Raw genomic sequence first — 14864 nt, 5'->3', positions numbered from 1 at the left:
AGAGAGACAGAGAGAGAGACACAGAGAGAGAGAGAGAGAGAGAGAGAGAGAGAGAGAGAGAGAGAGAGAGAGAGAGAGAGAGAGAGAGAGAGAGAGAGAGAGAGAGACAGAGAGAGAGAGACAGAGAGGGAGAGAGAGAGACAGAGAGAGAGAGAGACAGAGAGAGAGAGACAGAGAGAGAGAGAGAGACAGAGAGAGAGAGAGACAGAGAGAGAGAGAGAGACAGAGAGAGAGAGACAGAGAGAGAGAGAGAGAGAGAGAGAGAGAGAGAGAGAGAGAGAGAGAGAGAGAGAGAGAGAGAGAGAGAGAGAGAGAGAGAGAGAGAGAGAGAAAGAGAGTGTGTGTGTGTGTGTGTGTGTGTGTGTGTGTGTGTGTGTGTGTGTGTGTGTGTGTGTGTGTGTGTGTGTGTGTGTGTGTGTGTGGAGCCAGTGGTACAGACACACACAAACCAAGCCTTACAGTATGACATTACAACAACAACAATGACACCACTAGGCTACATGTGGGTTATTCTCCCCAGCCCCAACACGGAAATAATGCCCCTCTGGCCACCTCTCACGCACCTTTGTGCCTTTAGCGTTCAACGAGAAACTTTGCCACCTTTTTCACAACTATCTTTAGAGTAATAATAACACAGTGATAGTAATTTGTAATATCCGAATGGAGAAACCTTCATATACTGACCTCACGATCTTCAAATTCTGAGCAGACAATGAACGTATTACAGTGAGAGAAGGAAAATTAATTAAAGTGACCACAGTGTCAAATATCAAGTCATGATCTAAATAACATATTCACACTACCCAGGTAATGTCAGCACCTGAGTACGGAGAACTCAGTTCCCCAACATACGCCATTACAAAGTGATAGAAAAACGCAAATACCCTCTTTTCTATGCATGAGTAGGCTACAGGTTCGTTAGGTGGCGTTTCTGCTTAAGTTAGCACTGTGTATTTTAAACCTTGTGGCAAATGAAGAGATCCGGGGCTGCCCACACAGGCTTAGGAAAAGCTAAGAATGTATAAATTCGTGACTATTGATACCTGGTTGATGGGGTTCTGGGAGTTGTTCTACTCCCCAAGCCCGGCCCGAGGCCAGGCTATCACAATAGATACTTTCTAAACAGGAGGATGGGTTGCTCTCTCTCTCTCTCTCTCTCTCTCTGTCTCTCTCTCTGTCTCTCTCTCTCTCTCTCTCTGTCTCTCTCTCTCTGTCTCTCTCTCTGTCTCTCTCTCTCTCTCTCTCTCTCTCTCTCTCTCTCTCTCTCTCTCTCTCTCTCTCTCTCTGTCTCTCTCTGTCTCTCTCTGTCTCTCTCTCTCTCTCTCTTTCTCTCTCTCTCTCTTACACACACACACACCAGGGTGAAGTTTCTATCTAATTCAACACAGAACTAAGCTGGAGAAACTGCAGAGGTATTCAATGCTACCGGTCAAGTCCCAGAACTAAGAGGCAAGATTTACGAGGAAAGATTGTTAAAGTTGTTAAACCACGTCACATTAAGGAGAGAAACAGAGGAGATATGATCACATACAAAATTCGTAGGGGAATTGACTGGGTAGACTATTTAACACGGATAGTACACAAACAAGGGGGACAAAGATTACAACTATCCAAATTAACCACACACACATTAAAAAATGAATTGGTGGAGGCAGGACTCCACTTACAGCTACAAATATAGCTATGACAAGAGGCGGAACCCAAGAGGCGTAGTTCAACACACCCGTCACTCCATTGCACCAGCCTCGTCACCGCTCTCCAGCGAGATGGGCTTCACAACCCGTCCACCAGCACAATACAACAGGAAGTGCTTTGCTTCTCACAATGAAACAATGAACAAATGCCTGGATTGTGCCACTAGAAGCCACCGGCGCTAAAACGTTTGTGGCACATTACTGTGAATGATAGTGCTGATAACATTACTGTGAATGATAATGATGACATTACTGTGAACGATACGGCTGATGACATTCCTGTGAATGATACGGCTGATAACATTACTGTGAACGAGAGAGTGTGGGGGAGAGAGCGAGTGTAATATTAGGAGAGTGAGGGACAAAGAAGTGTAGCCTAAGACCAATGAGAATCAAAAACTACATCACTTTAGCGACTGTAAATACGTCAGAAAACGCGGGCTCACAACAAAATTTGGCGGGAATGTGGCGGCCATTGAGACTGTATTATTAATTACGAGTACCAAGGTCAAACCTGGCGCGTACACACCTGGCCGACACACCTGTAGCTGGTGGACTCTCTTTCTCTTCCCCTGCGTTCTCTCGAGCGTTTACAACGTCACTAAATTGATGTGCTAAATTGCCCGAGCCTAGCCTAGCCGAAGACCCACACAGATGGAACTTCGTGTCAATTTTTGCAAGCCGCTTTGATTTTTTGGTTTTAAGACCTGTATTTATTACGTCAAAATGCAATGTACTATTAGAGAGGATGGGTTGCACCAATCCCCTTCACTCCCTGTGATTTCTGTACCCAATCCTCCAGCCAACGGCCACCAATCCTCCCATCAACTGTGTAACTAATCCTCATGCCAACTGTAACCAAACCCCCCGCTAATTCTGTCGCTAACTTTTGCGCTTACCAAAACAGTTGGAAACCCTGAAGCTATCATCAGCTCTTGTCTACCTCCTCTAACGTTCTACTATTTACAATAGCCTAAGTCCTATTGTAAATCGCATTGGTGTTGTCTTAGCATCCTTATGGACCCTTGATGTCTAGCGTCCTTGGCTTCCTAGTGTCAATATCGTCCGGCGTCCTCAGCATGACTCTAAGCACAACACTCTCACACACTCATTATCTCAGTAACCAGGTGTAACAATACTGCGGGGGTTGAGCTCTGGCTCTTTGGTCCCGCCTCTCAACTGTCAATCAACTGGTGTACAGGTTCCTGAGCCTATTGGGTTCTGTCATATCTACACTTGAAACTGTGTATGGAGTCAGCCCTGTACCTTGTTCAGTCTCATCTGTATCTTGTTCTATCTCACCTGTAACTTGTACTGACATCTGAACCTTGTAATCATGTTCTGTTCAGGTATTCACATTCACTAGGCTAATTCTTACGTGACAAAGGGTATTCATTCAGCATAAACTTCAGTGATAGCATTAGGCCTAAAGTAGTAACATTCACTTAGTAATATTACAGTTTTAATATTCACCTTCAGAGACTAACCCATCCTGTGATAATATCACACTCAGTAAGCCTAATTGAGAACATTCACATCCAATAGGCCTAGTCTAATTTCATCTTTCTAGTAATGGCATACTTTGGAAGACTAATTATATGTATTTTTTTTCAGGGATATTCCTGCACGGGCCCTAAGCCTCTGGCTGGCCCACTGGGCGGGCCCTAAGCCTCTGGCTGGCCCACTGGGCGGGCCCTAAGCCTCTGGCTGGCCCACTGGGCGGGCCCTAAGCCTCTGGCTGGCCCACTGGGCGGGCCCTAAGCCTCTGGCTGGCCCACTGGGCGGGCCCTAAGCCTCTGGCTGGCCCACTGGGCGGGCCCTAAGCCTCTGGCTGGCCCACTGGGCGGGCCCTAAGCCTCTGGCTGGCCCACTGGGCGGGCCCTAAGCCTCTGGCTGGCCCACTGGGCGGGCCCTAAGCCTCTGGCTGGCCCACTAAGTGTTGCTTGTTTCTGTTTTACTTGGGCATTCACACACTCAATGTCTCAGTGACAACTGATCCGTGAATCAACTGGTTTTTCATCGACAAATCATCACTGAAAATAGCAAAGTACACCCAAATGAATTTTAAAATTACAAAAGCCTAAGAAACTAAGAATAGTTTTAGCTCCATCTATTAATTCCAGAACCTAGTAGCTACAAAATGGCAACTTGGCTTTGTCATACACTAGTCAAACATTGTTGTCTCACTAGATGACAAAGATTTTCTTCACTTGTATTTATCATGGCCATTTTAGGCTAAATAACTTTAGGAATATCATTAACAACTTCGTTATTTTCTTTTACATTTTGAGCAGGTTGTAATTATTAACACAAGATAAATATACCAGCAGGCTCCCGACATATAATATCCACAAATATTAGTTAAAAAACTGTAAACTCATTGACAGAGGATTTTAAGACGTCACTTAAGACGGGGAAAAGTTCCACAAGAGCGATTAGTGGCTGGCAAATGTCATACTGATTACCGATAATAAGAATATTAAGTCTTTTTCCCTATAGTCTAAATAATCAGCTTCAGCTCGGTAATAAACTGGAAGCAATTACTCAAAACCAAATAGCCTAGTTTAAAATTTAGTCATCATCTAATTAAAATTTCTATCATTATTTTCCGTGATCATTAATGTTAAGCAAATTATTTACTTATTTCTCTTAAGATATGAATATTTGTATCAGTCTGGGTTTAAAAACTGGTTATCTGGAAGGCAAACAAAGTGAAGGCCTTATCATAAACCTTAATATAATTAGAAACAAGTGGTGCGCAACGGCTTAGAGCATTGGCGCACTTTTGTTCTGTTCATTGCCGCCAATTGGATTGGTCATTCCCGCCAATTGGATTGGTCATTCCCGCCAATTGGATTGGTCATTCCCGCCAATTGGATTGGTCATTCCCGCCAATTGGATTGGTCATTCCCGCCAATTGGATTGGTCATTCCCGCCAATTGGATTGGTCATTCCCGCCAATTGGATTGGTCATTCCCGCCAATTGGATTGATCATTCCCGCCAATTGGATTGATCATTCCCGCCAATTGGATTGATCATTCCCGCCAATTGGATTGGTAGATAGAACGACGGGCTCCTTTTTTCGCGGGACCGGCTTTCTGACCTCCCTATGGTCCAAGGGATTGGGCACCATTCCATCACTTTCTCCCCATAACGGAAATGCTTTCTATGTAGTCATGTTAGCTTAACGCTTTCTCCTCGTAATTACTTCACCCCTGTTCTTAATGCCATCGATAGTGAGTTATATAGTAGGTATAACGCCACAAGTCAGCTATAATGTAGTTATAAATATTTGAAATGTAAATGGTAAGGCAGATTACTGGATGAACACTAGAGAGCTAGGTCTAATGAAAGTTACTGGAGAAAGGTACCGTGTACTAAGGCTGCAAAAAATGGGACAACAAAGAATTAGGCTTCTTTGGAAATGCTATACTGAAGGTGGAGTCATTTTCTATGATTCAAAGTTTACACTTCAAGCACTTGAAAACTTCTCTTGCAAGACACCCAAAAACCTCATAGCGCAGTCATTATAGTTAATAACCTGAGCGACGCACAGAATAAAGAGTTAAGAATATATTTTGTGAGGATTCCATTTTATATAAATGTTACATATCATGATGACTTAGACAAAGCAGCCATTTAGCATGCAACAAGAATGAAGTTGAAGTAGATCTAGACATCCCCATCTCTGTTATTCAGACAATATTGCTCCAAACATTCAGGTTTAATGGGAGAGAAATCACAAACTCTCAAAGGCCTAAAAGCCCCAAATGTTAAAATTGTGCTTTGTTTGGATCTAAAAACCTATGTATATAGGCAGCACAAAATGTCCACCCGTCAGTGACCTACTAGTTGACAGGATCAGGTTGGGCTACCGTTACTTTAGGCAGCTTGCCACAAGACTCGAATCTCCCCCAACCCTGAGCATTCCATGTGGAAACTCTAAGCAAGAACTCTGTCATGCTCTCACACATTGCATGTGAGGTACCTGGAGCTTTATAATTGCTTTATTCACTCGTGTTCAAGAGGATATCTTCATACTGTATCCGAGGTTTGAAAGCACAGGCAACTGATCCAGTCCATTCTGGCGGGCGTTGCACAACGTCAAGAAACTGACGTACTAACATTCCTTATCCTAACCTAACCTAGCAGACGACCCACGAACAGAGAACGGGACATTATGCAAATTTCAAGAGCCGCTGCCATGTTCTTGCTCGACATTTTTTGGCATTAGGTCTGCCCCGAAACGCTTTGCGTAATAGTGGCTTTAGGCATTGTATGTACTAGCTCTATCTATAAATCCATCAATTTTTTGTATCTCACTTTGTACGTATGTACTTTACCTGAATAAATATTTGTATTTAGGTAAAGTATACGACAATATGCTAACCATTAAAACCATTGAAGTCTTAAGAATATCGTGCAAACATTGAAGATCGTGCAATAAGGCGATCAAATATTACACGATCACATATAGCAAGGGAAAAATGGTTTTTAAATTCACAATACAAACAAAATTCCCCTCCATGGCGCCTCATTTCCCCCTCCCTCCCTCCCTCACCCCTCACTCTAACCTCTGCAACTTTTACTCTCAGGTGGTGTGAGCAGTGTTCCCACCAACCACTTTCACTTTCATGACATTACACCTGGCATCACTTTCTCCTCTCGACTCATTCATACCAGTTCTTCTCACTTTCATGTGGGGTGCATACAAGTTTCTCAGACTGCAGCATATCAGTGCTGCATTTTGGGTCAACAACATTTAAACAAATAATGGCTCCGTTATATATACTGCATATTTACGTGTGCAGTATATATATCGTAAATGAAATGATTATGTCTAGTATGCAGAGATTGAACGACTAGGCTATTGGGAATTTATCTAGCCACTGAGTACCTTTAAACTCAATGGAGGTGGAATGGTATTTTGTGACTCTAAAAGTGCTCTACAGTCTTTAAATAACCCATCACAATTAATGTCTGAAAATAGCTAGTAATAATATATGGAATGTGTTTTTTTTACCAGTGATAATAAATTTTGTATAAAATTTTTATGAATCCCATCCCATGTTGAGGTTGGAATGTATTATTTTGCAGATCGATTGGCCAATGAGCCTTGCAGAAAAAAAACACTGATTATGGCTTTGGACCATTTAATGCAATTATTAAAAACATTCAATTTAAAGAGATTACTTCAGATTTGGAACTACTTATGAATGCCCAGAGACCTGAAAGCTTCAGTATTAAAAGTTATGACAACTTTTGTAATAATAGGTATTTGTATGGTCAGCACAGTAACCGGACCAGGCAATGTGATGTAATCATTGCTAGAATTTTCCTTGGCTATAGACACATCTGGCAGGTTAGTGAGGCTGAACCACTACCACAATATTCAGATTGTAAACTCTGTGACAAGCCATTAAATCAGTCAATTGAATACTACATTAATGATTGTGAAATTGTAAAATATTTTAGACCTCCTGGCTTGTTGTACAATCAACTATGTAATTATTTCAAGGAATCTGGTATATATTGAAATACATCTTAACCATTTATCCTAAATTTGCTTGTCTATTCTATAGAATGAAGAACTAGAATTTGATTCAATATTTGTTAAGCTGTATATCAATACAAATCCATCCCTGCCTTGTGTGGTAGTGAACAATAACATGTTGCATCTACAAACCCACAAAATGAAACATGTATAACATCCTATGAAGTAGAATGTAACTTCATGAGATGTGTAAATCAATCTACAATTTAACCCTATTATCTTGCCTATGATCCTATCTTGTGTGGCTATGAGTAAAGGCAGTATTTCACTGTAATAAAACCTATTTGAATTACTCAGATTTGGCAAACAAAATTAATTTGTCAATAAAGATAATAATAATAATGTGTGTTAGACTTTCTAAAGCTTTCGATACATCCCTGAGCACAATGTTACATTGTTCTTTTATCGACATGACATTGGCTATATGTTCATAGATCAAGGCTATAGCTGTATGGAACCCTTTGGGGTTTCTGAACCCATGTTGCCTGATATCTATATTTTTAGTTCCACTTCCATTCTGCAGTTGATTATTCTTTCGAATCTCGAGCAAGGAAACTGGCTTGTAATTCTCTTTGTTGGTGATTTACCAGGCTTAAGAAGTAATTTGATTGTGGTATTTTCTAAGTTTTTTGGTATAGTTCAGATGCAAAAGCTAAATTTCATGTCCGTGTAAATTGCCGTTACTGGAAATTGAAATTGAAATAAGTTTATTGAGGTAAAATACACACAAAGGGATGAGGTAGCTCAAGCTATTCTCACCCCGTTCAGTACATCGTGTTAATACATACATATACACACATCACAAACAATAAACATATTACCAAACATTCTGAGAGATAAACATGTACATTTCCTGTTACTGGAAGTCTGTGTATCTATGTATTTACGTATGTAGGTTAGCTTAGCATTTTAAAAGCACCGAATCACCTTCTGTGGTTGAGTGTTCAATAAACCCCTGAACTCTATGTTTAACATTTCTCTAACCCTGTCCATGGAGGACAGAAGAAAATGTATATATGCTGGTTAGCATTGTAAATGTGTGGCCACGTCTGTGGTAGAAAATAATAATAATAAAAAAAAAAAAAACTGGAAGGATTGCGAATATCAGTTTGTTTATTTTACAAATGCCTAGCATCTTGTTCTTAAACTGTTTTTTTGAGCTCTTCAGTGGTTATGTGGTTCATAAGATGGCACTCATTGCGTATGCCTGGTTGATACCTGGTTGATGGGGTTCTGGGAGTTGTTCTACTCCCCAAGCCCGGCCCGAGGCCAGGCTCGACTTGTGAGAGTTTGGTCCACCAGGCCTAAGGTCTATTAGGTCTATTACTTAAGGTCTATTACTTGCGATGGGAATAAAGTTGCAGCTCTGTTCTCCACAAGATTTATCATGGCTGTTTCCGTCTTGGAACAAAAGTTGACGCTTTCTTAAGGGTTTGTTCTGAGTGCATTTTCCCAATACTTCCTGAATTCTTGTGCCCAAGTTCTGTCTTCCTATGACTTAATTCCTGAGGCTTCTATGATGTAGTGCTTCTTCGGTTGAGGCTCCCATTGTTTTTGTCTATGTTTCTTCCAGAACTTTCCTGGGCTTTGTGATCTCTTGATTGTGCATATTATTATTATTATATCATCCCATTTTGGGGTGTATTCTGTCTTGCATAAATCTTGCCGTTCATCCTGAAGTTCCCTTTGCAATCTTTTGGGCTCGTCTGTTAATCTGCTGTGTGTTGTTAAATCTGATCTGTTGTAAGTTTTTATTTTGTTTTGAGATATATAGAAGAGTTGTTACATTCTTGTAGAGCCACTAGTACGCGTAGCGTTACGGGCAAGTCCCTGGAATACGATCCCCGCCGCGAAGAATCCTTGTTACAACCAAGTACACATTTTACTGTTGTGTTAAACAGAGGCTACAGTTAAGGATTGGCGCCCAGTAAATCCTCCCCGGCCAGGATACGAACCCATGACAAAGCGCTCGCAGGACGCCAGGCGAGTGTCTTACCACTACACCACGGAGACTACTAAACTGACATAGAGACTGAGATGGGTTGGTTGATTTGTGTGTGGTGTTCATCAAGTTATTAGTTCTGTGCAGGACGCTTCCCTACCTCTGAAATCAGTGAGAATTTCATTGGAGGCTATCCCTACCCATCCGCCCCTTCCCCAAACCCCCATTATATCCTACCCCATAGGATTATCCCCCCCCCCCTACCCCTTACTCCCGACCTTGGATTTGAGGATTTGAGTGTAGTTTTATGTTAGGCTAATACTCCCACTTCCTGCCGCGGTCTCTACTCTCACCCTCCACTCACCCACGCCTTCTCTAAGGGGTTCCCCCCTCCCTTCCCTTTACCCCTGCTTGAAGGGGTCCCTTTCCTTTTACCCTTCCTTGATGGGCTTCTCTTTCCCGTTACCTCTCAAAGCGTTCTCCAAAATCGCCCTTAGCAACTCTGGCCCTCTGGCCGCACCTCTCTCCTCCCCCTTACACCTTTAACCTCTGAAACCTGCCCCCCTCCCACACACACACACACACTCCCCCCAATATCCTGCCTCGATTCCCATCCCACCTGTCTACCACCGGAAGTTCTGGTAGACGCCATATATATATATATATACCTCCTTGGTATTGTATCTACCCCACAGGAGACATATCTCCCGTCACGCAGGGTGCAGTCGCACCTCCACAGATCTCCAGTATCAGCTCTTGATACTGGTTATGACTCAAAAGGGCCACACCACTTACGGGCTATTCATGCCCGTGCCACCTTTTGGGGTGGCTTAATCTTCATCAATCAATCTGTATCTACCCGTCACATCCGGGAATACTGAGAAGATTCGGTCCTCTTGGAACGAACATTCAACAACAGTTATACAAGGCTTTAGTCAGATTGTATTTCTGATAGGGCATTTCTGATATAATGTACCCATAGTAGGAAAACAGCATGTAAAGGATTTGGGAATAATAATGTCTGACGACCTAACGTTTAAGGAGCATAACCAAGCAAATATTGCGACAGCCAGAAAAATGATAGGATGGATTACGAGAACTTTCAAATCCAGGGATCCCATCACAATGGTTGTACTCTTCAAGTCACTTGTGTTGTCCCGTCTTGAGCACTGCTCAGTACTCACTTCCCCCTTCAGAGCAGGAGAGATTGCTGAAATAGAGGGAATACAGAGAACATATACGGCACGCATAGACGAGATAAAACACCAAAATTATTGGGATCGTCTCAAAGCCCTCCAAATGTACTCACTAGAAAGAAGACGAGAGAGATATCAAATAATATACACCTGGAAGATACTGGAGGGCCAAGTACCAAATCTACACAGTAAAATAACAACGTACTGGAGTGAACGACATGGAAGAAAATGTAGAATAGAACCAATGAAGAGCAGAGGTGCCATAGGCACAATCAGAGAACACTGTATAAACATCAGAGGTCCGCGGTTGTTCAACGTCCTCCCATCAAGCATAAGAAATATTGCCGGAACAACCGTGGACACAAGAGGAAACTAGATTTATTCCTCCAAGGAGTGCCGGACCAACCGGGCTGTGGTGGGTATGTGGGCCTGCGGGTCGCTCCAAGCAACAGCCTGGTGGACCAAACTCTCACAAGTCGAGCCTGGCCTCGGGCCGGGCTTGGGGAGTAGAAGAACTCCCAGAACCCCATCAACCAGGTATCAACCAGGTATATCCTCCGAACCTTGCGGTTATCATGCGGTGATTCCGAGGATCAACGTCCCCGCGGCCCGGTCTCTGACCAGGCCTCTTGGTTGGTGGTCTGAGGGCCTGATGTATGAATCACAGCCGGCTTAATCAGATATCCTTTAGAGGTGCTTATCGAATGCTTTCTTATGTCCTATCCTGATTTTGCTTGTGTAGGCTAATAGCTTAGCCTCTTGTTTCAAGTTCCACCCTGAGAGATAGTAATAATAGATAAACTTATAGCTAGTTTTTGATTGGATACGGCAGCCGCACATTGTTGTACTCACCTAATTGTGCTTGCGGGGGTTGAGCTCTGGCTCTTTGGTCCCGTCTCTCAACTGTCAATCAACAGGTGTACAGGTTCCTGAGCCTATTGGGCTCTATCATATCTACACTTGAAACTGTGTATGGCGTCAGCCTCCACCACATCACTGCCTAATGCATTCCATTTGTCAACCACTCTGACACTAAAAAAGTTCTTTCTAATATCTCTGTGGCTCATTTGGGCACTCAGTTTCCACCTGTGTCCCCTAGTGCGTGTTCCCCTTGTGTTAAATAGCCTGTCTTTATCTACCCCTGTCGATTCCCTTGAGAATCTTGAATGTGGTGATCATGTATATACCTGGTTGATACCTGGTTGATACCTGGTTGATGGGGTTCTGGGAGTTCTTCTACTCCCCAAGCCCGGCCCGAGGCCAGGCTCGACTTGTGAGAGTTTGGTCCACCAGGCTGTTGCTTGGAGCGGCCCGCAGGGCCACGTACCCACCACAGCCCGGCTGATCCGGAACTTCTCTTAGAAAACCGTCCAGTTTTCTCTTGAAGATGTCCACGGTTGTTCCGGCAATATTTCTTATGCTCGCTGGGAGGACGTTGAACAACCGCGGACCCCTGATGTTTATACAGTGCTCTCTGATTGCGCCTATGACACCTCTGCTCTTCACAGGTTCAATCTTGCATTTTCTTCCATATCGTTCACTCCAGTACGTTGTTATTTTACTGTGTAGATTTGGGACCTGACCCTCCAGTATTTTCCAGGTGTATATTATTTGGTATCTCTCTCGTCTCCTTTCTAGAGAGTACATTTGGAGAGCTTTGAGACGATCCCAATAATTTAGGTGTTTTATCTCGTCTATGCGTGCCGTATATGTTCTCTGTATTCCCTCTATTTCAGCAATCTCTCCTGCTCTGAAGGGGGAAGTGAGTACTGAGCAGTACTCGAGACGGGACAGCACAAGTGACTTGAAGAGTACAACCATTGTGATGGGATCCCTGGATTTGAAAGTTCTCGTAATCCATCCGATCATTTTTCTGGCTGACGCGATATTTGCTTGGTTATGCTCCCTAAACGTTAGACGTTTCTGAGCCTATCTAAGTTTGTTACTAAAATAAAAGGCCGCCACCAGTAATAGATAAACATACCCTTCAACATTTGAATGGAAAGAGATCAATGTTTCTTTTCTTCGTGTAAGTATTGCTAAGTTTGTTTAGTTATCGTCTTAGCGACAATGTTGCCAAACTCTTCAATGTTTTTTAGAACGCAAGAATAAACGAATTGAGTTCCTCACGCGAGGCTATTTATAACTCAAGCCCACTCTCGCTCTTGTAACCTATTTGTCCGACCTGCGCTTGAAACTTGCCAGGAAAGTGAGTGAGTAACGGTCTAAAGCTACACTTCTTGTTAACTTATAATCTCAAGCCAAACTTTAGGCTTCTGTCTTTGGTAAATATCTTCAAATCACTATTTACATCCACTTTGGTCACGCTGCACTTCTGAAATACTTTCCAAAACTTCTGAAATGCTGTACTACTATCATGTTAAATTTGTAGCCACTGTAGTCAAAGCTACAGGTTAAAAATCTTGCCAAACCTTTTATTGTGGGGTTTATAAAGTAGGACACATGTATCCTCTTGTACCTCTGGAGGTATAAGAGGACACATATGCCCTTTAATGTCTCCTCTGGTACCTTTGGAGGTACAAAAGGACACATTGAAAGACACTCCCCCCCTTTACTCATTATAGGAACATCCGGCCACCTTCCACTCATTATAGGAACATCCGGCCACCTTCCACTCATTATAGGAACATCAGGCTACCCTCCACTCATTATAGGAACATCAGGCCACCCTCCACTCATTATAGGAACATCAGGCCACCTGCCACTCATTATAGGAACATCAGGCCACCCTCCACTCATTATAGGAACATCAGGCTACCCTCCACTCATTATAGGAACATCAGGCCACCCTCCACTCATTATAGGAACATCAGGCCACCCTCCACTCATTATAGGAACATCAGGCCACCCTCCACTCATTATAGGAACATCAGGCCACCTTCCACTCATTATAGGAACATCAGGCCACCCTCCACTCATTATAGGAACATCAGGCCACCCTCCACTCATTATAGGAACATCAGGCTACCCTCCACTCATTATAGGAACATCAGGCCACCCTCCACTCATTATAGGAACATCAGGCCACCCTCCACTCATTATAGGAACATCAGGCCACCTTCCACTCATTATAGGAACATCAGGCTACCCTCCACTCATTATAGGAACATCAGGCCACCTGCCACTCATTATAGGAACATCAGGCCACCTGCCACTCATTATAGGAACATCAGGCCACCCTCCACTCATTATAGGAACATCAGGCCACCCTCCACTCATTATAGGAACATCAGGCCACCTGCCACTCATTATAGGAACATCAGGCCACCCTCCACTCATTATAGGAACATCATTCTCCCTTTCCCTCATACAAGATTAACCATTCCACCCTTCCCTCAAAGTATTATAGGTTACAGCAGTCTTCACTAATTGTATAATAGGGTACAGCTTGCAATTACAGTTACATTAATAAGGTACACCATACTACCTTATACTCAAGGTACAGTAGGGGGCCCTCTTTCCTTTCATACAAAATACATATGGATACAGCTAGGTACAGGAAAGCCCTTCACCAAACTGCATATAGGTACAGCAAGGTACAGAAGAGCCTTTCACACAAACTACAGCTGGGTACAGCAAGGTACAGGAGAGCCCTTCACCCCAACTCCAGCAGGGTACAGCAAGGTACAGAAGAGCCTTTCACCCAAACTACAGCACGGTACAGGAGAACATTGAGCCCCAACTCCAGCAGGGTACAGCAGAGAGCATCCTGACGTACCTGCAGAAGAGTTGGAAGCTGCGGAGGAGCCAGGAGAGAGAAGTGTACCGTTCTCTCCGTCTATCCGCATCCTGTACCGTTTATCCGTCTTAACCGGCTGCCTGAGAGACGCAAACCGGTGTTCAATAGTGTTCACCACTGTTCACTCCTCCACGGTTCTCACGAGAGGCATGTTCAGTGTGTGAGAGACACGCTGCCTATCAGCCCTTGTATTTACACTGCTTGTAAATTACTCGCCATTTCTATAAAAGCAAATATCACACTAATTACGTATTTAACAATGTATTTTTACACTCAACTATGCGACGAATGATTTTTAACACTTAACACTACACGTTTTATCAAAAGTCAGTCATACACATTCATGGATATTAGAGGAATTGCGCTAATTGTTAATGTGTAAGGTAGAACGAGTAAGATGGGTAGGAGCGCCGCCGCAGTACGTCCTCCTCTCACCGACTCTAACAGCTGACTGGTGAGTTTTTTTGTTTACAGTCGGCTGTGTGGCAGCCTGGTGGTAGTTGCCAGGTGTCGCTTTAATCCCTTCTTTAGCGCTATTGTTACATAGTGTTGCCTGCGGCTGTGTAATACACACAGGTTCATTATCATCCCTGCAGTGCAATCATGCAGGATGATCCATTTTTGTTCGGAGGTTGATAGGGTGCAAGGGTAAAATAAATATATCAAAGTTGTAAGATTCATCTCAATCGCGCATGCGCAGGAAGCGCATTGAGCCAA

General features: G+C 43.3%; 1 protein-coding gene across 9 annotated transcripts in view; it reads right to left on the bottom strand.

Moving 5' to 3' along the window:
* LOC123772905 (echinoderm microtubule-associated protein-like 2) overlaps positions 1–14600 on the bottom strand; it is a 116199-nt gene extending 101599 nt beyond the window's left edge. For 6 of the 9 annotated variants that reach the window (XM_069323269.1, XM_069323270.1, XM_069323273.1 and 3 more), the window contains exon 1: positions 14127–14340. In XM_069323269.1, the coding sequence (XP_069179370.1) occupies positions 14127–14196 (70 nt within the window). In that variant the 5' untranslated portion in view covers positions 14197–14340. Of the gene's footprint in view, positions 1–14126 lie in introns of all 9 variants that reach the window. The other 3 variants (XM_069323271.1, XM_069323272.1, XM_069323274.1) reach the window with 2 other exon arrangements.
* Between the last annotated feature and the right edge of the window lie 264 nt (positions 14601–14864).

Source organism: Procambarus clarkii, chromosome 12 (genome assembly GCF_040958095.1).
Source record: "Procambarus clarkii isolate CNS0578487 chromosome 12, FALCON_Pclarkii_2.0, whole genome shotgun sequence".
Lineage (NCBI taxonomy): Eukaryota > Metazoa > Arthropoda > Malacostraca > Decapoda > Cambaridae > Procambarus > Procambarus clarkii.
The sequence above is the reverse complement of the archived record's forward strand: the minus strand, read 5'-3'. Positions and strand labels throughout refer to the sequence as shown.